Below are 24,056 nucleotides of genomic sequence, written 5' to 3' on the forward strand. Positions count from 1 at the left end.
ACTTTTTCACTCCACGTGCCTTATCGGAGCCGTTACTTATCGCCTCAAATTGTCAATTTTGCACAGAACATCGTACTCTGCCGCATACAATTTAACTGAAGTATCACTCACACACAAGGCTGAATTTTTCTTTATGTGAAAGGCTTCCAATCAGAGCCTCGCCTGCTTAATCTTGCTCCTGCCTATCCTCGCCTTTTCCAGTCGATGTTCACACTTGCACGTGTTAACATGGCTGACCAAATTGGCATATTCATCTTTATTATTTTCTACCTTTTTGTCATGTTCCCCAAGGCGCTTGTTGATGCACGTCCCCGTTTGCCCTATATAGGACATTCCACAGGTCAGGGATATCTCGTACAGAAGGGGGCCCTGCGGCAAAAACCTGAAGTTATGCCTTATGTGCACAAAGTGTCACTCAACCTGAAAAAGGTGGCTAAAAGAGACAACTTACCGCTGGCTTTTTCAGCCCCAAACAAGTTGAACAAACTTATTAGGGGCACTCAGCGCCCTGGGTGCAGTATAAGACATCAGCGTACCTTCATCCGCTGTATGGAAGGAGTGGCGTACGAGGAGGAGCATCAACATACGCCTTGGGGAACATGGCAAAAAGGTCGAAAAAAAGATAAATATGCCAATTTGGTCAGCCATGTTAACATGTGCAAGTGTGAACCTCGACTGGAGAAGGTGAGGATTCTAGGCAGGAGCAAGGTTAAGCAGGCGAGACTCTTACTGGAAGCCTTTCACATAAAGAAAAAGGCAGCCTTGTGTGTGAGTGATACTTCAGTTAAATTGTATGTGGCGGAGTACGATGTTCTGTGCAAAATTGAGAATTTGAGGCGATAAGTAACGGCTCCGATAAGGTACGTGGAGAAAAAGTGGGCGTAGCCTGAGGCTATAAATCTATCTGGTTTTCTTGTGCAATGAACAGTTGGAAGTTGGCGCCTGTTCCTTGTCTCCTGGTCTATTTTGTCTGCGTGAACTTATTTGCGCCAAGGTTTATTTTCCAAGTTTCAAAAATGCTAAACCAACTAGCCCAGCAACATGCCTTGCTGACCACAAATATGGTTTGTCTAGGGCTGGAGGACACTGTGATAGCTCTTGCTGATATACTTAACGTATGATGGTCAATATGGTTTCTTCCTTTATGTATACGATAACTACAGAGTTCTTACAGTTCTTATAATTTATATTGTTTGTATACCTGACTGCACACTTGCTTCTTCACTCCAATGTGCACTTGATTGAACCTTCTCCGCCCCCACCCCTCCCCTCGTTGTTGTTTCTGGTTTGTATGTCCAGCGCATAATGCCCAGAATAAGCGATTCCAACTGTCCTGAAGTTCCTTGACAAATCAAAAGGAAATTAAAGAATGTCAAAAGTTCTTCGCCTTCATTAGAAAGAGAGAATCCTTATTTTACTGCAGCACTGTAGGTACTGTCGACAAGGTAGTATGCTCCGGTCAATTTGGCTAGCTCCTCCGCGTGTTGCGCAAACCAATGAAACAAAAGTGTTTTCAAGTGCGCATTTAGAAGGGCATGGGTGTCGCAATGGTGACTTAGACGTTCACCCACCTCTTAAGCTCCGAACGGCAAATTTTAGTACATGGTTTAACCACACTGGCTTCTACTTTTTTTGTCGCCGAAAGCGCTGTCTTAATGAACTGAGCAAATGCGACCACCCCTTCCCAACCGCTTGCTCCCAGAGTCGCCCATAAATATACTTCAACGTGGTTCGGAAATCAGGTTCACTCATTCGAATGGAATCCAAGAAAAATGCGCAATGCACCGCCTGCACAAGCCTGAATATTAAAATCCGCACACTCTACAACCTGGCGGGTACTTCTAGTTTCAGCAATGTTGACGCCAAAAAGGTGGCTCTACCTGCGAAAAGAAGAACCATCAATGAAAAACGCCTATTGGCCATACATCACATGAGGAAATCGTTGCTTGTTCGCACTAACGTGACTTCGTAGATCGAGAACTTCTGAATATTTGGCCCATCGCTCGATCCATACTGAACTTCTGCGCCCTCCTGGTTGTGAGAACAAAGTAAAGAGCGCTGCGCTATTGTGAATCGTTTACCGACATTGAATTTCTGGCAAAGAGATAAAAACAAGAGCCAAGCCAGTTGATTGCCCACGTCACCTAGTATCTCGAACCAATTAAACATGTCCACCATACACGCCCCCCCCCCCCACCCTCCCCTCTAGTTGTTCGGGATGGCCCTGCAGCCCAACAGTGTGGAGCGAAAGCTGATGTCAACTTGAACACTCAGGAACGCTATGCTTTATGTGGTAAAACGATGTCAAACATCCTTCGATACACTTTTGTGCCCGCATATGCAACATTATATCATGAATGGTTCCAAACATAGCTACGATATTCTCCTTCCACGCGATCCGCGAGACTTTACGAAAGCGCACTGATGTCCGCAACACTTCGTTTAGAATCAGTCTTCACATTCAGTTGGGCACTCCAGGCTGAATCCATCCACCGAAGTGCCTCTCGATCTCCCTGGCCACGGCGAGGCACATCCGGTCGTTTCCCCTCCTCGCCACCACTTGAACAGCCAGAGGCAGCCCGTTCGCTGCCTTCATGACGGGACATGCTGTCGCGGGCATCTTGAGGATATTAAACAGAGCAGTCATTCCTGCCGAATCGCAGAAAAGCAGGTCTTGATTGTGGTACGGAGCCGTGCTCGGTTCGGCCGGCAGGATGAGAACGCCGTTATCACCCAACGTCTCCTCGATACGGTCGCGTAGGACGTCGACTGAAACGAGGAACTCTTCTGCATCCTGCCTGCGCGAGAACCGGAACGCCGGCGCCATCTTGAAGGCAGCCAAGACTGCTAATGTGTGTCGGCCGGCTCCCAGGAGTATGCGAAGCAGATCGCCGAACACGTTCAATCCGCTGGGCCCGAGGATTTTAGCGAAGAGATCGGGGTCTTCGGCTGCGGACAGCTTGAACCACTTGATCATCGCGTACTGAAGTTCTGGCACGTGCAGACGGCGAAGCTTTGAGCCAACTACTTCCCTGAGGTGCCGTGCAACCTATGAAGAGAAGAGAAAGACCAGAATACGGTTTGCGTGTCTTTAGGACTTCTTCATGACTTGAACAGTCGTGTACACTCGCTATCGGAAGCACAAAGCCACTCCACGGTATTCAGCCATTTTAAACTGAAAGTCACGGCTACGAACCTTGCTGAACCTGTTTATTCTCTTTTACGAGTGACCACCTCCTACAGAAAGAGAGAAGCCTCTACGATTATGCATTTTCATTAATGGCTTTGACCAGTGCAGGTGCTTGCGCATTGGCGATTTGCGAACAAGTGATCAGACTCCACCAAAGCCTGTGTAGAGCGCGCTCGGACGGCTCCTATATGGATCTGAAAGGCCTGCGCCTGGTTCACTTCAGATTATAATCACACGCGACCAGTCCTAAAATTCAACCCCGTACAGGACCACGAAGGAATGATGAAGCTCCCTCCGGTCCAAGTAAGCTGCGACATTATGGGTTGTAAAAGTCAAGCGCAGGATGTTCGACTGTAGAAACGCCAAGAGCGATATTATAGAGGTGTAGCCTAGCGGAGATGTATAATGAAGACGTATAGCGGATTACCGGGCGCCTCCCGCGCATGCCAGGGGTCTCACCCGGTCGCGCACTTACGCTAATGCACTAATGCGGTAACTTATGCTAATGCTGTATACGTCTACGCTAACACGTCTCTACTATGCTAAATCTATTATCACGCGTTCTTCTAAGACATACGGTCTCGTCCTGACCTCGCGTGGCATGTTATAAACAAAACATTTCGAACGAATACAGGCAGTTTAGATAAAGCTATGATAACTGTCTGGGAAAGCCCACTCTGCAACTGCTTTGTCGGGGATTACAAGGGTCATTATTTTAACGTAGTAATGGAAAACACTCTACCTAAGGACGAACCTTCCTGCCTTGCCCACAACGGATATTAAACAACGCTTCTACAACTGCCAGACTACTGTAAAGTTCAGCGGTCGTTCCTGTGCTTGAAGGTCACTGATCTCGACAATCTAGACTATACCCCTGAAAACAGTCCTTAACATATTTTGCCCAGTACACGTCCTCATCTTTAACTTGGCGCTAGAATCTCGATGCTTTTTTGCCAAAATGAAACGCGCGAAAGTGTCGTGTCTATTAAAAGGCTATGAATAGGTAGCGACAGAAATGACGCGTCAACTATAGACCGATCTCAGTTCTGCCGGTATTCTCGAAGGGTCTCGAAAAGTTATGTTCTCACGACGGCACAGTGTTAGCTGTACACGACGTTATTTCTAAACGCCACCATGTTTCTAGGAAAGGAATTCCATGGAGAGTGCGCTCTTAAGCAAAAAGGAAATAATCCTAAAAAGTTCTTGGTAAACAAAACTCCTCTAAGAAAATTTGTAATCACAGCAAACTATTTCATAGCCTTTTACACGCTATTGTACAAAATACAATGCATTTATAAGGTGTGCGCGTTGTATCGCATTCTCTCTTGCAGTTTTATATTACCGATCCGGAACACTGCGTGGTTGTCAATTGCTAGGGGTCTGTTATCCGTACAATTCTCTGTGTTGCGCTCCAAGACAGCACTAAAGCGCTTTTATTCAAAGTATGAGTAAATCATATGATGTATGTTGCAAAACATGCAGAGTTTGTATTATACGCCGCTGATACTAGTTTATTCATATCGTCCTATAATGCAACTAACCTGTTTACCTTTGCTAATTTTATTTGTTCAACTAATTTGAATGGCCACACGTAAACGATCTCAAAATCAAAAGGGAAAATCATAAGGCGTGTTATTCGTGCCAAATAACAAATATGAAGCCAAAAATAATGAAGTAATGTCAGGTTAGCATGAAAATGATATAGGGAAGGAACTAAGCATTAAGAGCTATGTTTACCAATCACACGGCTTGGGACAGTCACAATGATCTTTTAAGAAACTGTCTTGTTTTGTGGTCGCTATTTATAGTTCCGGGATTATTTTCTTTCATGCACTTCTCAGGCTACATTTGGAGAACCACTAGAAAATTACTAGCAGATTGCTGACGTTAGAATAAAGTTATGGTGCTGAGAAATGGCTAATGCAACGTCATCGCATGAATTACTTTAGACAGTCACTTTGACACACCGTACTAAAATATAGTAAATAATTAAGACAGGTGCTTAATGAGCTGCAGTACGTTGTCTAGTGCAAAAGCTGCTTGACATGTTCATCCATAACCGTCTCAAGGTCCAACTAGTTGATCCTGCCCTTTGGAAAGCGTTATACTGTTCGATTCCACACCACAATATGCATGCTGCCTGATTATTTTCTTTCATTTTCCTTCTAAACATTGCTTCTATTCGCCTTCTGCGGACGTGCACCTAATGGTGGAGTTGAATATATCGTTTTTCACGAATATTGACTACTCTATCACGTTAGGTAATCTTATACCTGTAGTGTAACATTTTATGTAGTGTTTACTTTTGTATGTCATTCACTACAGCTGCGTACTTCTCTGTAAAATAGACAACAGAATAGCCTTATTACGCGTTTGCAAAAATGTGCTGTTCAACTTGTTTCTTGAGGCTTCACTCTTTTTGCTTTATACATAATAAATTTTACTCACCGAATGAACCTTCTATGTACAGTGCTGTTCTGCGCATTGTTGGCGCCCCGACCTCATCAAGCTGTTCTTAGAGCTTTCTTTCAGGGCGTCTATCATCATTGTACATGTTGAAAAATAAATATATAATTTGACTTGCAACATACATGCCTTAGTTTATATTGGTCCTTAGCGTACAATAGTCGTTACAGTACTCGTGCGTGAAATGAAAGGAGCGTTGTACTCGAACAAGTTCAAAGAAACTAATATTTACAACATATGCAAGCGCAGCCACTCGGATACTCGCCTGCTATATACTCATGCGAAGATCTTGTTTACAAGATATATTTCAGCTAAGCTACAGTCAAAAGTTCTGTGCTCGGCAGCTTTGTTGGAACACAGCAGTAGCACTGACCTTCACAACAGCCTGACGAGCCTCCGGGGTGACGCGGCTGAAGTAAAGGCTTCCTTCGGTTTCCGTGAAGAACACCTTAAGCGCCTTCAGGTTCACCTGCACAAGGCATTGCGAACGCTAAAAGTGCTGCAGCAACGTTCGAGTTACAACTGGAAGGTATTGGACGAACCAGTATTCTCCTAATCTTCTGAAAATTAAAAAAAATGGAAAGAAGTCAAGAGAACGCAGCAAACTTCATGAGAACAAATAGCCCCCATTGCCGGGAGCAGTCTCATCTTTCGGGGAACAGCACTCAGTTTTTAGGTTAATTCATTAGCGACATTTACGCCGGAAGCGGCATTGCACCCGATCGATTCGCTGCGGCCTGGTGTCTGGCTGATCACTACACTACTCGGCAGCGCTCTAAAACCACGCGCTACAAAATAATGGCTGGAACAATCCCGTCTTTCCTGTATCCATTATTCTGCGCCGGCTTTGACGCCCGCACTCTTGTCAATGCACGCTACAGACGCAGCGGGCGCTGTACACATCTGCTCCAGTTTTTGGAATACGAAATTCACACTGTAATTAATTTCTTAGCTGCCTAAAACCGCCTCCTAAAGAAGACAGGTGAACATGTAGACTGCGCAGGGAAGCTAGGGATACAGAAATTCGTGGCTGCAGGTTGCCTTCTTGGAGTTCTGAAAGGATGCATCGGCGCCTGTACTACAAAGCGACAAGAACAGTCCTGTTGCTTCCTCGACCTTGATGCTCTCAAGAAACATGGACGGCGAAAAGTATGTTCGCTGCTGATGCCAGGGCATTGCTTGACTATAGAGTACATACCTCTTCGTCTAGCCTGAGCCGATCGGCAGCGCCGCCTGCAAGAACCCTGAGGACCAGAGGCAAGTCCTCTGAAAACCTCGCCATGGGGCCGACGCAGGTATACTCTCCCATCTTTTCTCCCACGTCTGGAAGGAGGCCAGCGTTTGGTACCACTCCTGCAAGAAGATGAATTCGAATAAAGGCCAAAAACAGAATGAGGGGCATATTCTAGGAATGCTTGTGGAATGAATCCCCATAAATACATCCTTCCTAAATAATTTACTGACCTCAGTTACACTGAAACCACTGGACTGTCACTGCAAGTTATTAACGCGATGCCGTTCAAGGCGTCGTTGTCCAGAAAATCCAGTCTCGGTGTTCTGAGCGAAAAATCCCGAGTGTGGCAAGTACGCCACCTTGGTCACGTGGATTTGCAGCGCCATCACAACCTAGACACCGGATAGGGAGCAAATTGCCCACCGTTGCACGAGGCCGTTAAATTAATGATTGGTTGCTCGGGAAGACAACCTGTGTTGCACAAGGTTCACTGCTGGGAGAACCTGTTATCGCGTATGACGCTCACGGCGGAGCTTATGTATCCCCTCCAAGTGTCGCCTCCAAGGCCCCGTTTCCCAAAATATGCGGTGTCGGCGTTGTGAGAGAAAAATCACAAGAATGGCTCTGGCAGGTGGTCGCCAGACAGTAGCCTAGGAGGCAGGTGGGCCACCTACGTCTCGTGGCCTTGGGGCGCCATCACAACCTAGTCACCGGATAGTGAGCAAACTACCCACCGTGACAGGTGGCAGTTAAACTAATGATTGGTCGCTCGGGAAGAGCAACTTAGACCGCACAAGGCCCATCGCTGGGAGTACATGCCATTGCAGGGCAGTGGCGCACCGCTTAACCGCTGCACCACTGCGCCAGGAGTGGTATGAGGACTGCCAGTCATCTATGAATGTAAAGTAGAGAGAATGCTCTTCTGCATATACGGGAATGAATCCATTACGCTGTCACGTGATACACTAAAGGCGGAGCTTAAGTGTTCCCCCCATTTATTTTTCTTGCTGCTGTCGGCAACTTTGCTAAACACCTTTTACTGCTCACATATTGGCTGCGACGTTGTCCCTTGGGTAGCGCAGTGAAAAAAGGCGTCCACTGAAAAAGTGCCGCTTAGTTGCGAAATTTGACCTTTTTACGGAATGTCAGGCGAGTAAGATTTTATAACAGTCCAAATTTGTAAAACGATGTGCTTTTTTGCAGAGAATTCCAGAGGATTTTCGACTGAGGCAGCGTTTAACTGAAAATTAAAAAAATTTAGAAAGCACAGCCTTGTGAGATGGCAAGTTACTCACCAGCTGTTGGGTTGTGGCCGAAGATCCCACAATAAGCGGCCGGTATCCGTACGCTTCCGGCTAAGTCTGTGCCTAGTCCTATCAGGGAACCTGCTGAAGCCAGGAGACTGCCTTCGCCACCTGCATTATCCAGCAAGAAATACTTACAGGAGTCCCCTTAAGATGTGTTGTCCCGACATACCTTCGCTGCGTTGTGTGCTGTTGTAAATTGCACACGGAAGCTTCGACGGATCCTCAAATCTCGCTGAAAAAATTCGCGCGCAATGCTCATCATACGGGACGCTATGCTGTCATTTATCGCGTGCTTGTGGACTAACTACGCAATAAGTGCGATCGCAGACGACCCTCGTGATTAACTGTGCTCTGGCTGTTGCGATTTCTACGTTCGCGAGTTTCTTCCTGTGCGTTGTAAGTGGAAAAGAACCAGGATATGTTTCGCTCAACTGTAGTTTGCGGCGACTGTCAGCAGAGAATGCTCACACGATCTTGACCAACGCAAATCATCCGGTTGAACGCTCTTGTCGCCGATGCGCCTGTATAGTTAATAATAGGTAAGCTGCATGTCGTATCCGTATGCTGCAGGTTCACCGTAGAGAAGGAATGCTCGACTAAAAGGCGCTAAAATCATGCCACGCGTGCGGACGCCTTACGTACTGTCTGTATGACCACCGGCGCTGGAAAAAGGTTTTTTTTTTGGAAAAATGAAAGGCCATGATTCATGCATGGGTATATGTAAGATATTTTACCGTATGTGTTGACGGGCATCCGCTTTTCCTGTTCACGTTGGCATGCATGCGCCTGCCTGCATGAGCGTGTTTAAAAAAAAAAAAATTGAGACACCTTTAAACTTTCTAACGCCCGCAACCTGCACAAAGAAGCCGATTTTATGGTTCAATCGAGAAGAAAACCGCTTAAACAGCCGCCTAGCAAGAACATCAGAGCGATAACGCCGTTGAGAGTTTACGGTTTGGAACTTGCTGCATACAAAAGCCGTGCGTCGCCTGAGAGCATGCGCGGTGAGAAATATTCAGCTGTCGTGTTTGTGTCTAGCCTTTCTCATCGTCGTCCGTTTCTTGCTGTTTTAATTATCAGATTCTTCGCGTTCATGGCTACGCTTGTAGTGCTGCTTTCTCTATATTTCGACGATAACCGCACACTTACGACGAAGTAGTGTTCCTCCTGAAAGTTCGTAACATCGTCGCAAGCCGCAGTTGTGCGAATTTGTACCTGGCGGCGCTAAGTGTACTTCACTTATGCGCAGTTATGTAGCTTACCAAAGCTTCTTTTTTCTCGGTGAAAATGACATAACTGTTATCATATGACGCTAACCTATCAGCCTTAGCAGCTCCCTATAGTGTCCGTTTCACATTCCTTGCTTCCTCCATATTATTTATGGCCCTACGCTTCTCCTTTGAGTGTGTTATTCCTCAACAATGCATGCGTTAATATTCCTCTCCTTAGTTACTCATCAGTGTAATGTATTCCACAAATCGCACGTTATTAAGTTTTGTCCTTCAAATATATATCCAGCTTTTTTTTTAGCCCGTCGCAATATCGCGCCAGCCGACTTACCGCTACTTCCACCGGGTCCACGGCGCGTGTCGTGCGGGTTCCGAGTGGTGCCGTACACGAGGTTGTGGGCGTCGCCCCACAGGCACAGCTCGGGCACGTTGGTCAGGGCAAGTGGAATGGCTCCTGCCGCGCGCATCCGGGCTACACACGGAGCGTCCTCCACGGCGCGGCGCCCACGGTACATCAGCGAACCGGCGTCCTGCCGCTTGCCTGAAGGGAAAGGCCCTGTGGTTACGCTCGCTGGTCTGAGGGCCAAGGCCAAAACGGGCCTGTTTAATTCCTAGGGATTGCCGTAGGGCTTGATTTAGTCAAATTTCAGTCTTTACGCATAAAACTTCCATTGCAACCAGGAAGACTTCCAGTACGGCTCCTCTTTCTTCCTTTCTTCTTTCACTGCCTCCTTTATCCCTTCCCTTACGGCATGGTTCAGGTGTCCAACGATATATGAGACATACTGCGGCATTTCCTTTCCTCAAAAACCAATTTTCAATTCTCATTTCCACGAAGAGGAGGAGGAGTAGGACCACCGAGAAAAGGTTGAGAATAGAGGGAAAACACGGTTGATGTACTTCAGGGAGTTCATCAAGCGCGTCTGAGGAGAGTGAAATGTGAGAGGAAAGATGAAATTAGAAACCATATCCGGATAACTACGCTGCACTTAATGTGTGAAAAGGCGGGGGATCAAGCGACATTTTCTCGGCGGTTGGCGTCGCAAAACGCCACATGCATGCGCACTGGTGGCATCCATATATAGAGGCGAGACGTGAGCAACAGTACTGATCAAAAGGAACACTTGTGGACCACTGGCCGAGAATTTAAGTGATCAAGGACCCTCATTAGTTTAAACCTATCGCCAACATCATCATCACCGCTTGAATTGCGCTTATTCCAAGCATGCGATGCAGTTCAAAAGATTAAACTTTAATAGAACGACGAACCCGCCGCGGTGGCTCAGTGGTTAGGACGCTCGGCTACTGATCCGGAGTTCCCGGGTTCGAACCCGACCGCGGCGGCTGCGTTTTTATGGAGGAAAAACGCTAAGACACCTGTGTGCTGTGCGATGTTCGTGCACTTTAAAGATCCCCAGGTGGTCGAGACTATTCCGGAGCCCTCCATTACGGCACCTTTCTTCCTTTATTATTTCACTCCCCCTTTTTGCCTTCTCTTACGGCGCGGTTCAGGTGTCCAACGATATATGAGACAGATACTGCGCCATTTCCTTTCCCCCAAAAAGACCAATTAATATAACGACGGCATCCGCATATTGCTGGTTAATAAGGATTACTTTCCTAATGCGTACTCATATAGTTCTTCCCAAGCAAATCCTCTAAACGCCTCTCGTAAGCACGCAGTTGATAAGAGTTGGGGGATTTTGTAGCCCTGACTGACAGCGCTCTTGAGCGATTTTCTCCTAACATTCCTGTGCAACTCTGCGATTGATTTGAGCGGCTTATTTTCTCTAATTTCGCCGGCGTCTTCCACGCTTTGCTTACACAGTACCGGCGTTGTTTTAGGTTTTTTTTTTGCCTGAACCATAACATTTTATCACACTGCCTTTTTGTGCTCGAGGCTCGCCTTCTTCGACAGGTGCACCTAAGACTCTCGTCTCACATGCACTGTTGCTTTACAAACGGGTTCGTTTGCTTCCCTTCCACCCCCTTCCGGTGCGGCTGGCTTGGAACTGAGAGTGCAGAAAAGCGCCTGCTCGTGCAGCAGGAAAATTTCAACAATGGAAATTGGTTTTTGAGGAAAGGAAAAGGAGCAGCAATTGTCACGTATCTATTTGGACACCGGAACCACGTGTAAGAGGGGGAAAAAGTGTAAGTGAAAGAAAAAAGCGAGAAGGAGGTGCCGTAGTGGAGGGATTTCGGAATATTTGCGACCACTTGGGGATCTTTACAACGTGCACTGACATCGCACAGCAAACTGGCGCCTTTGCGTTTCGCCCGGGGACACTGGCTCAGTAGCCGGACACGCCATCGACGTCTTGGATGCGGAAGTTTTGTAGGTCAATAAAGTATATATATATATATATATATATATATATATATATATATATATATATATATATATATATATATATATATATATATATATATATATATATATATATATATATATATATATATATATATATATATATATATATATATATATATATATATATATATGATCTATTCTTTACATTTCTCAATAAGATATGCCACGCAATGCATGTGTTCTATGGCCGTATACTTTCTCCAAAAGCCGGCCTGTTTCGCACGTTGCGTGAGGTCTCATGTACGTTGCTTCATTCCCGTTAGCACTAACCTTACAACATGTCGCTATGTAACAGCATGCCTATGAATACAGTACGACATGACAGATGGCTATGCCATGATTTAATGGCGGACGGCCTGACACAATTGCTCCCACCCGCGCCACTCCCCACTTCGTCGTCTTCTAATCTGTGACAATATCGCGCGATACGTGGAAGGTTAGTTAATTTGTGCATTATTTTTGATGTCATGGCATCGCCTTTCGTATGCCTTTATATCATGCTTACATTCCTATATGTTTCTCTCACACTTGAGGTGACATGCAAAACAGTATACAGTGTGGCAATTTGCTCTAGCATATTATCTCCAAACACCTTCTACAGATCTGCAACTACTTGAGGGTGTCCTATCGGTGTTCCCTGGCACGTTGTGTAAAGGCTTTATTTGCATTTCATTGGCATATTACTGCAGATAAAACTGAAAACTTTAATCTGATAACAAATGATTTCGGCTCAGACTGGGATGAAGCAGATAGAAACAGCGTCTCATTAGACTCTTCAGAGGAGAAAATTATTGCACCTTTAACGGCGATGGAATCCTTCACACTAAACGGCACGCCCAGGAGCGGTTTCTCATGGATGAGCTCTTGCACGCTCGAGGTACCAGAGGCCACAAGCTGGTCAGCCGCTTCGGCCTCCCGGAGCGCCTCATCGAAACGTTCATCGACGACAGCGTTGATGGTGGGCTGCACCTCCTGGATCCGCTTGATGTACGCACCAACGACATCGACGCTTTTGACCTGCAAATAAAAGGAAGAGTTTTCAAACATCAATAGACTGTGAAACGAGTGTGACGACCAAGCCACCTGCAAGTAAAAAACCTCGCCGACGATTGTCACGCCTGTGTAAAGCGACATGGAACGGCTACTGGCTCCTGTGGTGTGCGGTGAAGGCGCCGTCTCCGCGCGACACAGTGCCGTCCCAACTGCTCAGAGGCGTGAACGGCCCAAGCGTTTATAATTCTCACTAGACTCTGGTTGCCGCTGCTGCTCTACCGGACGCTACAAATCCGAAGCGCGCCGAACGGCTCCACTCCGCTTTCGTCCTTATTTCTCCTCCGTGTAACGCCAACAACGCCACAGAAGCGGGAAACATACCCTTGACAGCTATCGGTGAAATGAAGCAGCAGTCGTCGATCTTCATCTGAAAAAAAAAAGACTTTCGGAACCCTTCACGGGTTTCTTGTTAATGAGCATGAAAGTAGCGTTGGCGAATTTATATGCTAAGAATATGACTTCATCATAGTCCGTAGATGCTTGATATGAAGCGTCGTTCTTGTTCAAAATTTCTTGCGTGATTTGGGTTTTTCGAAGTTTCAACAGACGGTGCGTCCTCACGGTATCTTTTCTCTTTTCAACTATGATCAGAGATTGTTTCTTCATGTCATCGCGCCAGCATGCCGGACTAGACGAACTTCAGTCGAACACTCGACTACATTAACAGCTGTCGCTATAAAAACTCAGGTTTGTTGTACCCTTCAGGGCGCGATGAATGGACGCCTGCAGCCGCCTGCAGCTGTTCAATGCATTCAATAAATACAATGTCTAGCATGTCCCCTGCAAAGAGATGATCAGGAACACTTTCTATTTTTCAACCAAGCTCCACATGTGATGTACGCGGGTAAATGTCTCCTCTGCGGTTACCACCATGATAAACAACTCAAGGGAGACGTTCATGAGAGCCATTTCATTACTTCCGAAGCAAATGCGCGGCGAATGAATGTTAAATCCAGAGAATCTAAAAGAGTGTTTCTGTTGTGATAACGGGCAGAAAGACGTTGCGGATACAAAGGTCCTGAAAAAAGATATGAATGGCTTCCACTGACACATGGTGATTAAGGAACAGAGAGAGCGATGTCGAGCGGCAGAGACAAAACAAAGAAATGTTATCTGCAGAGAAGCACTTTGGCTAGCATTCAGAAGTTGCAGCTGCCAGCGGGTTCAAGCGTTTGTGTCCCATTGTGTTTCTCGGTATACATCCGGTACCTCTTTCTTTAGAACTGCGCATGAACCTGAGCTTCAAATATCCCTCAAATAGGCTGCCTAGAGTTGATCTTTAACAGAGCTAGCGTCGTTGTAATATGGCGCAGCCGAGATGTATCGCGTTTAAACAGTGGGCTACGGAAAATGCTGTCAAGGCCAGGGAGAGCGCGAATCCAAGGGTCTTATTTTTCGGGAATGCCAGCATCCAACACATTCAGATAACGTTCTTATCGGGCAGCATGTCAATGAAGAATTATTTTTAGTTCAAGTTATGAGATGGTCGCGGTGTCTGCTAGGGCACAAGGGAGTGTTCTTCAAACAGGAATGGGACTAAATCTGCATGCAAGAAAATAGTAGGTAACAAAGCCTCACCTCGCCATTTCTGATTGCAGCAGCGATCGATCTCGCCGACCGCAGCAGGATGTCGTCTCTCGCTGGTGGCAACCGTCGCGGCCTCTGCCAAAAGAACCAGAGATGGAACAATAGTCTTACGGCATTGCACCACAAGTAGGCGGCAAGCTCCGCAAGCATAACCGTGCAGCTTTTCACGACAGAAGCCATCGTCGCAACGAAAAAAGAAAACAGTTGGAGCTTGACTAAACGTGTGGCGTTCTTCGACTGTTGCGGAAACAAACGGGGTACCACAATGCAGCAGTCGAGGTAGTTAACGGCTGCAACTCGAGATTGTGTACGGCAGCTATCTTCTTATCGTAACGTTGTATGTGCATCAAGGCTTCCACTTCAGATGTGTCGCTGGGACGATAAGGTGAACATCGAGGACGCCCAGCAAAAAACGCCCTCCAAGTCTAAGAGGCTCTGAACAAATGGCCAGGCGCACAGAGGAATTTATCTCAGCCCGTGCACTCAAGGACCTAAGAAGGAATATAAGACCGATGCCTTTCTTTAGCTGCTACCGCGGTAGGCCCGTCGTTATGACGGCTGATCCAAGACGCTGATCCAGTTCGATCCCGTCCGCGGCGCTCGCGTTTCGATGGAGATGAAATGCTAGAGGCGCGTGTATTGTGCGATGTCAGCGCACGGTAAAGAATCTCAGGTGGTCGAAATTACCCGGAGCCCTCCACTACGGCGTCCGTCATAGCCGGAGTCGCTTTCGGATAATAAATCTTGTAAACCAAATAAGCAAAACCTTTCTATAATTGCAGATGACACCCACTCTTGTTAGAGCGAACAGTAGAGGTTTTTAACCCGATCACGAGCAAAAGCTACGAAAAGCTACGAAAAGTGCGAAAAGCTACGAGTGTAATTAGACTTGCCACTGCGTGCTTTTTTTTCCTTCAGTATAAAGAATAACTTGAAACACAGCGTAAAGAATATTTCTACCCGGCATCTCTAAACCACACTTTCTAAATGATTACCTTTGTAAGTGGCGCGTTCGTTTATGCTTGATAGTATGTTATTTAAAACTGCTCCCCTTAGCTCGTTGCATTTGTACGAGGAGGAGGAAAGGCAGGGAGGCTAACCGAAAGAATAACCGGTTTCCTACCCTGCATGGGGGGGGGGAATGGTGAGGGGATAAAAAGATGAAGGATAAAAGAGAGTAGCAGGAAATTAAAGCCACTATGAAAAGCCACAACGTTCGGTGCACTCACAGCCTATCGTGCAGGCCAGAAGTCTTCAAGAAGCGGAGCAGTGCCTTGGAGGACTGCACCGCCGACGATCGCCGCGGCCAGTGGCCGAGAATTTTTTCTGTGAGTTATCATCTTTGCGGACTTAATTGCAGCCGGGATATGCGCGCCCATATGCACCGCAGCATGGTACAGCTGGCTTTCTTTATTAGAATGTATTTGGGGCAACTCTCTGAGAGCACGCTATCTCCAAAATGCTCATAGATATTGCAGCCAAAAACACTGTTGCAGAGGTGGAAATGTTGACGAGGGGTTATAAAGACCAAAGATAATTCGATTTTCACCATACAAGAAGCGTACGGCTTAGATAGGATAGAGTTGACGCAATTACAAGCTAACATTTTTTCACCTTTGCTGGTTATTCGGGTAATTATGTATCGTTTCCTGTAATTTCGCAATGGTAATGCATTTTTCCCTTTACCCATAATTTAGCTTGTCAAGTTCGACTAAAAATTCTAGCAATTTTTTTGTATACAACTTTTGCTTTCATCATGAAGAATTTTTGTTCGTTACATCAGTCGTCTGGCTGAGTCAGTCTCATTGCTAACCACCAAAACAAAAGTTTTAGTACGCTTGATTTCAATATCGATCAACGAACTTTATGTCACTACCCCCCAATAACAGGCCGCCGCACGCTGGCACTGTCCGTCAGATGCAGCCATGAGTCGAGGAGGATATCTGAAACATTGCTGTCGCAAAATGCATAACATACAGCTATTGGTAGAAACGTTTATTGGTGACAAAAGGAGAAAAGCGCTGACATATAGCCTGCACATAGAAAACTAAATACAAGCACTTTTAATGAGAAAGCAGCTTTGCAGTACATAGGACGTTAAGATACCGAGCATCAAAGAGCATTCTAAACAAAACTAAAAAAGCGAACTCAAGGTGGGTGCCATATATATTGACGGGAGGCGTTATGGAAGCCACTCGTTTGGGCAGATTGGCGTATTAATAAAGAAATATTTCATACATGCACGCACCCTAGTGCAAGTTCAGAGTTCAGACAGTGGAAGTTTCAGTCGTATTCGACCAACTTGAAAAACTAATTGCGGTGCTGAATTAGGAACCAGGAATGGAAAGTGTGGCAGTAGATACAAGACGCATGTCCCATTCATAGTCAGGGTAGTTAGGCATCAAATTCTAGTGCAGTGTCGTTTCCGGATAATGTGGCGTTCACATCCGGCGGCTCCAGGGAGATGAGGTACTCGCCGAAGGTGTTCACTGAAACGATGGACGTGATCAGCATGACCGCCTTGACCAAGAGAGTGATGAGAATCTGCGGTGGAAAGAAAAATGGATTACTCTTAAATAAGTGTGAGGCCGGTTTCAGATTTTCTAACCTTCAGTTCACAGACAAAATGACAGCGAATGTTTTGTGCCTTATGACCCGCTATAAGCCACCTTTTACAGACATGTCGCTCCGGGTTCTTATGTTGAATTATAGCGCGAATTTTGGCAGAAATTGACAGAGTGGATGATGAAACGCGCAGATTCAGAGACTTCCAACGCGGTAATGCCACCCTCACTCGACTCTCGTCCCACGTCTAAGCCTTAAACCAGTGTATCTTATTCACATTCACCTTCTCTCCTCTGCAGATCAATTCACTTCACCCCACCAAGGCAGACGAAAGAGGCAGAGGACAGAACAGAAGCACAGTCATGGTAAGCTCTTTAGTCCGCATTTGTGTTCTCGCGCATTACGGTGATTTCAGCCTCGTGGAATGAACTAGCCGAGAAATTTGTAGAAGCTTCCAATACCTTTCTGCCCCCTGTCTGCTAAAGCTCGGGCATGTGTTTTGGTGCGCTGGCACAAATACTGATATCTGCTTGAAAGCTCTTTTCATTTGAATAAATACATGTCAGTCTGCTTCCCTTCTGAACGCTCCTACAGTGTAGAAAATCATTACGTTTTTACTATACTAAGAAGGTCCCTTTGCGTCTTCTAAAAGTAGGTGACAAAAAGCTTTTTACGGCACTAAACGTCCTTCCATAGCTGCCACACCTGCCATTTCATTGTCAAATATACTGGACAAGTTTTACATTCACGGGTTCCAGGAGGACATAACTCAAGTTAAGCCAGCCACAGCTATGCTGGATTTTCATAGCAGAACTTTGTGTTGTAATATGATGTTCTCTTTCTATCTCTCTCTAACACTGCTCGCTGTGAGCCAGGATAGGTCCATCTTGGTTGGCAAAAGCAGTGATGTCTACACTACACAAGCTGGGAGAACCGCACCAACTGCGTCATGGGCACGTCGATGATCTCGTGGGCCACGATGAGCGGCAGTCGAATGGGCAGGATCATGTTGGACGACGCGCCCAGGGCGACGGGCACCACGTACGCGCCGGGGGCCACGCGGGTGTCCCTGGCCTGCACGCCGCGACATTCGCCAAATATTGAAGCGGGGAATGCTTCAGGTTTTGAATCTTTGGTAGGTAAACAAAATACTTTGCAATAAGTCTTTTAGGGGTGAACGTCCATGTAGTATCTGTGGTAAAAATTTCCAGAACGCACTCACGACAGCAATGGGAACGCCTTTTTGAAACTCCTGCGTTATTTTACAAGTTAGTATTAGAAAGCGACACAGGAATGATTCTTTAATAACTTCTACCCCTTGACCAGTGAGGTTTGGGGCTCAGGACATCCTCCTTGACCTAGAAACCAATTCGGTTCCGGATACTTTGGCGTTAGAGCATTTACGTCACGTTGTAGAACTTGGCAGAAACTATGTTTTCTGAGGCACACGTGCACGACAAAGAACAAATCGCTCTTCAAACACTTCCACACCAAACAACTTGCTTTAGCAACGGTTAATGGCTACGGCACCATAACGGCTGCGATATTACCGGTCACGCAGTTTGGGGCCACAGTCTCGTATGAGGTGACGTTCGCAATTTATAAACGCGATTTGGACTCGCCTAGTCAGGAAATACATTGCAGATTAGGGGTCACTGAGAGCCTTCAGCTTCTATCGCAAGTATCGTCGCAATTCATTGAACACACAACTACCAACAGAGAACCTCTAATTTAAATACATTTGCCCAGCTTGTGCAGCTTGTGAACAACGGATGATGTGACCTGACAGTTGCGTGCACAGTTGTTAGGATCCGTGGTCAAGGATCTCCTCGATTATACTGAAAGCCTGCACACGGGATGGATTACGGATTTTTGTCGTCACAGCACATTTGCCGACGTTATCTTAAAGGTTAGAAGAAACAAAAATATGAGCTAGCGCTTGATATCGTTCAGTGCGGCCTCACACCTGACGTACAGAACCTCGTAACATTACTAATAGCTTCCAGGTACGCAACCTATTAGCGACAGTGTGGCTCGGCCGTTTTCAGCACTGAGTAAAATGCGGGCGAGAATGATGTCCGATAAAAAAAATGTTCATTTCTCATCGACAGCCTCTGTGCAAGCAGTGCGTACGATGTCCAACACGAGCGGCATGAGGAGGAGGCCGAGCGACTCGTTCTCGTCCATCTCGGCCAGCACGCTGCCCACGACGCCGAACAGCATCTGGTTGGTGAGCCGCGAGTTGGCAGCCCAGAACTCTGGCCCGACGGTCGCGAAGCCGGCCTCCAGCAGGTTGTTGCGCTGCGCGTGACAGCGCGCAAGGGCACGACACATTCTCCCCAGAAGTGACGCAACTTCGAAATTTCTACTGCATACTAGAGCAGGGCTGTAGCGGTAGCAACCGAAGACGAAATTCATCGCACCTGGGCTGCTCAAGAAAGTTCTGTAGTACTGACGAATTCCATTTATAAAGGAATAGTTCATCCTGTGCAAAACAAAACGATCATATTTAAACAACCCCCTTGACGTTTGGCTGCTGCACAAATGCAGCACGGGAGGATGCTGCCTCTTGCTAAAGATCGAGCCTGAGCTCGAACCTCAGCCAAAATTCAAGACAACGCTCAACCCGAAGTTCAAGCTTCATAAGGCTTCATGCTCTCTGAAGCTACATTAGAGAGACGACAGCTAGGGTTTTGATACAGCCATCCGTAAGGGTTGAAGGGTCCCATGGCTAAACATTCGCAAAAGCTGAGGCAGCTAATAGGTCATATCAGATTTCTTACCTGATAGGCCCCAGCTTCTCCACTCTTGTGGTCGCCGCAACTTGGACGTCTCGGAGCTCCCTTGCGCTCTGCAATACATCGCTGAGCAGTGAGCCGGCCGCAGTTCAGGTAGTGTGGCTCTTTGCAGCAACATTCTTTCCTTCCGACACATAGGGTATAGCTCGAGGCTTTAAGGGCGCAGCTTTATTCCCTTAAAATGAACAAATTAAATGCCTCGCCGCCACACAGGAGGGACCTCTGCAGCTCAGTCGAAATTCTCTGTTCCTTTCGGTCTATACGGCGCGGATAGCGGTAGGGGAATTTCCGGAAAAAGAGGCTCTACAAAACAGCTCGCCTCCCAAAAGATCTTTTTAGTTTTGGGTAATTTGTAATGTCTTGCCTTTCAACATGAACTGCTACGCCATAGCTGACGCCATATATTGAATACGTAATCTCGCGTTCTAATGATTACGGCCCTCTTTCTCTCTTCCTTCCTTCACTCCCCTCTTTAGTCCTTCCCTTACGGCGCAGTTCCGGTGTCCATAGACATATGTGAGACAATTACTGCGCATTTCCTTTTCTCAAAAACCAATTTTCATTTCCATTTCGCGTTCTAAGCACTCATTACTATTATCTCGCTGAGGCTTTTTTTGTCTTGGACATAGTTTGAACTCACTTATTTCACACACAGACTACATTTACTGAAGAAAGTGCATCACGGTAGGCACAGGTGTGCTGAATTTGTTTTTTTAAAGCGAAATTTATTGCCGCAGGGCATCAATGATGGGTGAAGGTGTGATGAATCATGTAGTAGAGATTAAATGAATGGAAAAAGGTTAGCTGATTTAATGAAGTCCAGTAGAGAACGATGGTACGGTCCCTGCGTCCAGGTAATGGATGAAGCAGGGTTGCTTAGTGAAAGACTTGCTACCATTACGTGCCGGATCCTTGTAGGCTTGAGAGCTGGGCAGTCCCACAGTAAGTGATGAATGTCGACCTCAATGTCCTCGTGTTCACATATCGGACACCCTGGCCGAGGAAACAATTCTCGCTACTGAGGCCACTTCCAAGTTATGGCTGGTATGAGGGCAACCCCGACCTGGATCCTCCTAAGCGCAACCTCCTCTGCACAAGTAAGACCGCGGGGGAGGGTTACTGCAAACGGAGGGATGAGAGCACGTGTGCAGCGCCGGAGGAGTTCCTTTCTTGATGAAAGGAGGGTAAAATTGTCCAAATGAAGGAGCCGAGGCGGTGATGAGTTTGTATTCTCAAGCCGGGTCGCTAAATCTGCCTGGCTTTGATAGGTCAGCAGATCCCGTGATACGGTTTAAGTCTAAAAGTTTTTTACTGCCATTTAATGCGGTTTCATAAACTGTAATCATTTCTTCAGTGCCCTGCTGTTAATTGCCTCTATACACCAGCCCTGAATTGTATCATGTTTTCTGGGCCTTCATACGACAACGCTAGCTTCGGTCATTACCCGATAAACAAAACTGGCTGTTAAAGAGTGTACTCCTGCTGAAATATGCGGCAGGCGAGCCTAAATAATTTGTAACACGTCGAAACAATGCTTTTCTTGTAACACACATTGCAAAAAAATTAAACTGAATAGAGTTTGGCACGTCTATTTTAGGCGAAACAGGTTTTTGGCACACATTGTCAACAGTATGTACCTCGGCTTGACTATCGCTGGTTATTTCATAATGCCTTTTATGCGTTGCATATTGCAATCACTCAGTTCAGCCCTTGGGCGCGGCCGGGCGGCCACCAACCACGTGACGTGACGTCACGACAGCCGGAGGAAAAGCTGGGCCCCAACTCGCGCGGTCGCGTGCGGCCGCAGCCACCACCTGACTCCCGCTCCTCCCGCTAGGGGCGCTGCGCCGGCGCGTGGTGACACTCGTGACACCGTCGGAGGCGGACGCTTTTTTTCGGAGCTCCAGCGACTACGTCTGAAGCTAAGTGCCTTTTGGTTTTTGCGCTTGTACATGCTTTCGGGCAGTAGTTTTAAACCGAGTTAAGGGTAGAAAGGCTAGCGGAAGTGTGTGTGCCGAAGGTTTTTGCGTAGAAATTTTGGAAGGCTTTTACCTTGCGTATTGCTGAAAGTTTTTGGTGTAGGATTTTTGGCGGGCGTTTACGTTGCGTAGTGCCGAAGGTTTTTGTGTAGGAATTTTGGTGGGCTTTTACGTTGTGTAGTGCCGAAGGTTTTTTGTGTAGGAATTTTGGCGGGCTTTTACGTTGCGCAGTGCCGAAGGTTTTTGTGCAGGATTTTTAGCGGGCTCTTACGTTGACTAGTGCCGAAGGTTTCTTCTGTAGGAATTTTGGCGGGCTTTTACGTTGCGTAGTGTCGAAGTTTTGTGCAGGAGTTTTAGCGGGCTCTTACGTTGACTAGTGCCGAAGGTTTCTTCTCGAGGAATTTTGGCGGGCTTTTACGTTGCGTAGTGCCGAAGTTTTGTGTAATATTCTTGGCGGGTTTTTACGCATAGGAATTTTGGCGGGCTTTCACAAGGCGTAGTGGGCCGGACGATGGGTCGGCAAGCTAGGAAAGTTAAGGAGGACAAGGACGGGGAGTTAGTACAGTGTCAGGAGTGCGACCGTTGGTGTTACTTAGATGAGACAGGGTTCGGGAGCTTAGCCGAGGCGGGTGAGGCTAGCTTCGTGTGTAAGATGTGCAAGCGGTTTGGGGACGCCGTTCATGCGTTAAAAGGGGAATGGGAAGCTGGGTTTAATGCACTTAATGCGGACCGGCAGGTCGAACGAGAGGATCGGATTAAGCTGGAAGCTCAGGTCGCCGATTTGATTAAAAAGGAGGAGAATAATGCCGCCCTGTTGAAGCGAATGGTGGGCGAGATTAAAGAAGAGCGGGAAAAGCGGACCCAGCTAGAAAAACAGGTTGAAGCGCTCAGGTCGCGGCCGGCTGGGCACCCCAGTTCGGAGAAGTGTCAGGTGGAGGACGAGGCTCGTCGATCGTACAGTGCTGTAGTGCAGCGAGCATTGAGTGAGAAAAATGCGAACGAAATGAAAAAGGTTAAAGCGGGCATGGAAACTCGCGACAATAGCGTACAGCGGCAGGAGAGTCAGCTAGAGCGATCCGGAGGCCAACAGATGGAATTAGGAAGCGAACGTTTGGGGCACAGGAGAGTTCTGGTGGTCGGGGACTCGAATGTAGCGAGGGTTGAGGGAGGCGTTCTGACGGCAGTGAAGGCAGACAGGTGGGTGCAGGTGGAGGCTCAGTCGGGAAAGTGCATGGTGGATGCAATGGCCAGAGCCCGGGAGGTGGTGGTGGGTAGCATGGATGGCGAACACCTTGTGGTCATCCATGCTGGTCTCAATGATGTACTGCAGGGGAGGAGCCAGAATCTTGAGACGCAGTTGGAGGTGGGGATGCGTAGGCTTAGAGAGGCCTCTGAGAGTGTGCATGTGACCATATGCACAATCCCAGAGGTCCAGAGGCAGGCTCGCGAAACGGAAAGGAGGGTCGTGGAGACTAATCGGGTAATTAGGCTATTGAGTCGACGACTAAGATACGAGGTGATGGAGGTCAACAGGGAAGTGTACGAGGTTAGGCCCCACCCTTTTGCACAGGATGGCATCCACTACGGTGGTGCCACTGGCAAGAAGGTGGGTAGTAGGATAGGTCGCCAGGCAACAGCTTTTTTGGGGGGACCCAGAGCTCTGAAGGAACCAGTGTAGAGAAGGAAGAATTAAGATCAAACGGACAATGGAACCATAGGGGAAGAAAGAGACGCAAGCGCCAGGGCCAACTTAATTCAGATATAGGTTTCATTAACATGCAAGGTGGCAGGAATAGACTGAAATGGGAGGAAATAGAAGAACAGTTAAGACAGGAGGAATTAATGGTATATGGTTTAGCGGAAACACATCTTAGAGACATGGAGCAACCACCCTGTAACCCAGACTACGCATGGGAATATTGCAATAGAACTGAGGGCAGCAGAAAGGGAGGTGGAATTGGGGCATTCATTCATAAAAGTATGAATTTTCAAAGGGTTAGACTGGGATGCAGGGAACATTTATGGCTAAAAGGAACAGTGGCAGGCAAGCAAACACTCCTTGGCTTTGTATACCTGTGGACAGGGGTTAATGCCAAAGAGGAAAACAGGAAAATGTTAGAATGTATTGCAAGCGACATTGATGAGCTAGGAGGACAGGGCGAGATAATTATATTAGGCGACATGAATGCACACATAGAAGACCTGGATGGGTACACGGATTCGACAGGAAGCATGCTGCAGGACATGTGTGACAGGCATGATTTAGTTGTATGCAAC

The 24,056-nt window shown here is 47.0% G+C and overlaps 1 protein-coding gene across 1 annotated transcript; it reads right to left on the reverse strand.

The window, feature by feature from the left end:
* Positions 1–1,315: 1,315 nt before the first annotated feature.
* LOC144121431 (fatty-acid amide hydrolase 2-A-like) lies at positions 1,316–14,731 on the reverse strand. Its single transcript, XM_077654620.1, has 7 exons — positions 14,429–14,731; positions 12,595–12,814; positions 9,758–9,967; positions 8,186–8,305; positions 6,855–7,009; positions 6,030–6,125; positions 1,316–3,049 (listed from the first exon to the last, which is right to left on the reverse strand). The coding sequence occupies exons 1-7, from the start codon at positions 14,615–14,617 to the stop codon at positions 2,462–2,464; spliced, it is 1,578 nt and encodes a 525-aa protein (XP_077510746.1). The 5' UTR covers positions 14,618–14,731; the 3' UTR covers positions 1,316–2,461.
* Positions 14,732–24,056: the final 9,325 nt, after the last annotated feature.

This window comes from Amblyomma americanum, chromosome 2 (assembly GCF_052857255.1).
Source record: "Amblyomma americanum isolate KBUSLIRL-KWMA chromosome 2, ASM5285725v1, whole genome shotgun sequence".
Taxonomy (NCBI): domain Eukaryota; kingdom Metazoa; phylum Arthropoda; class Arachnida; order Ixodida; family Ixodidae; genus Amblyomma; species Amblyomma americanum.

What these genes read in the sequence shown, in the direction of transcription:
- LOC144121431 (XM_077654620.1), bottom strand. Translation starts at nt 14,617, where the DNA reads ATGGCTTCTGTCGTGAAAAGCTGCACGGTTATGCTTGCGGAGCTTGCC. An exon ending in TGGACCCGGTGGAAGTAGCG is followed by an intron (nt 8,306 to 9,757) that starts GTAAGTCGGCTG and finishes TGGATAATGCAG; the next exon opens with GTGGCGAAGGCAGTCTCCTG. An exon ending in GGCTCAGGCTAGACGAAGAG is followed by an intron (nt 6,126 to 6,854) that starts GTATGTACTCTA and finishes TGCCTTGTGCAG; the next exon opens with GTGAACCTGAAGGCGCTTAA.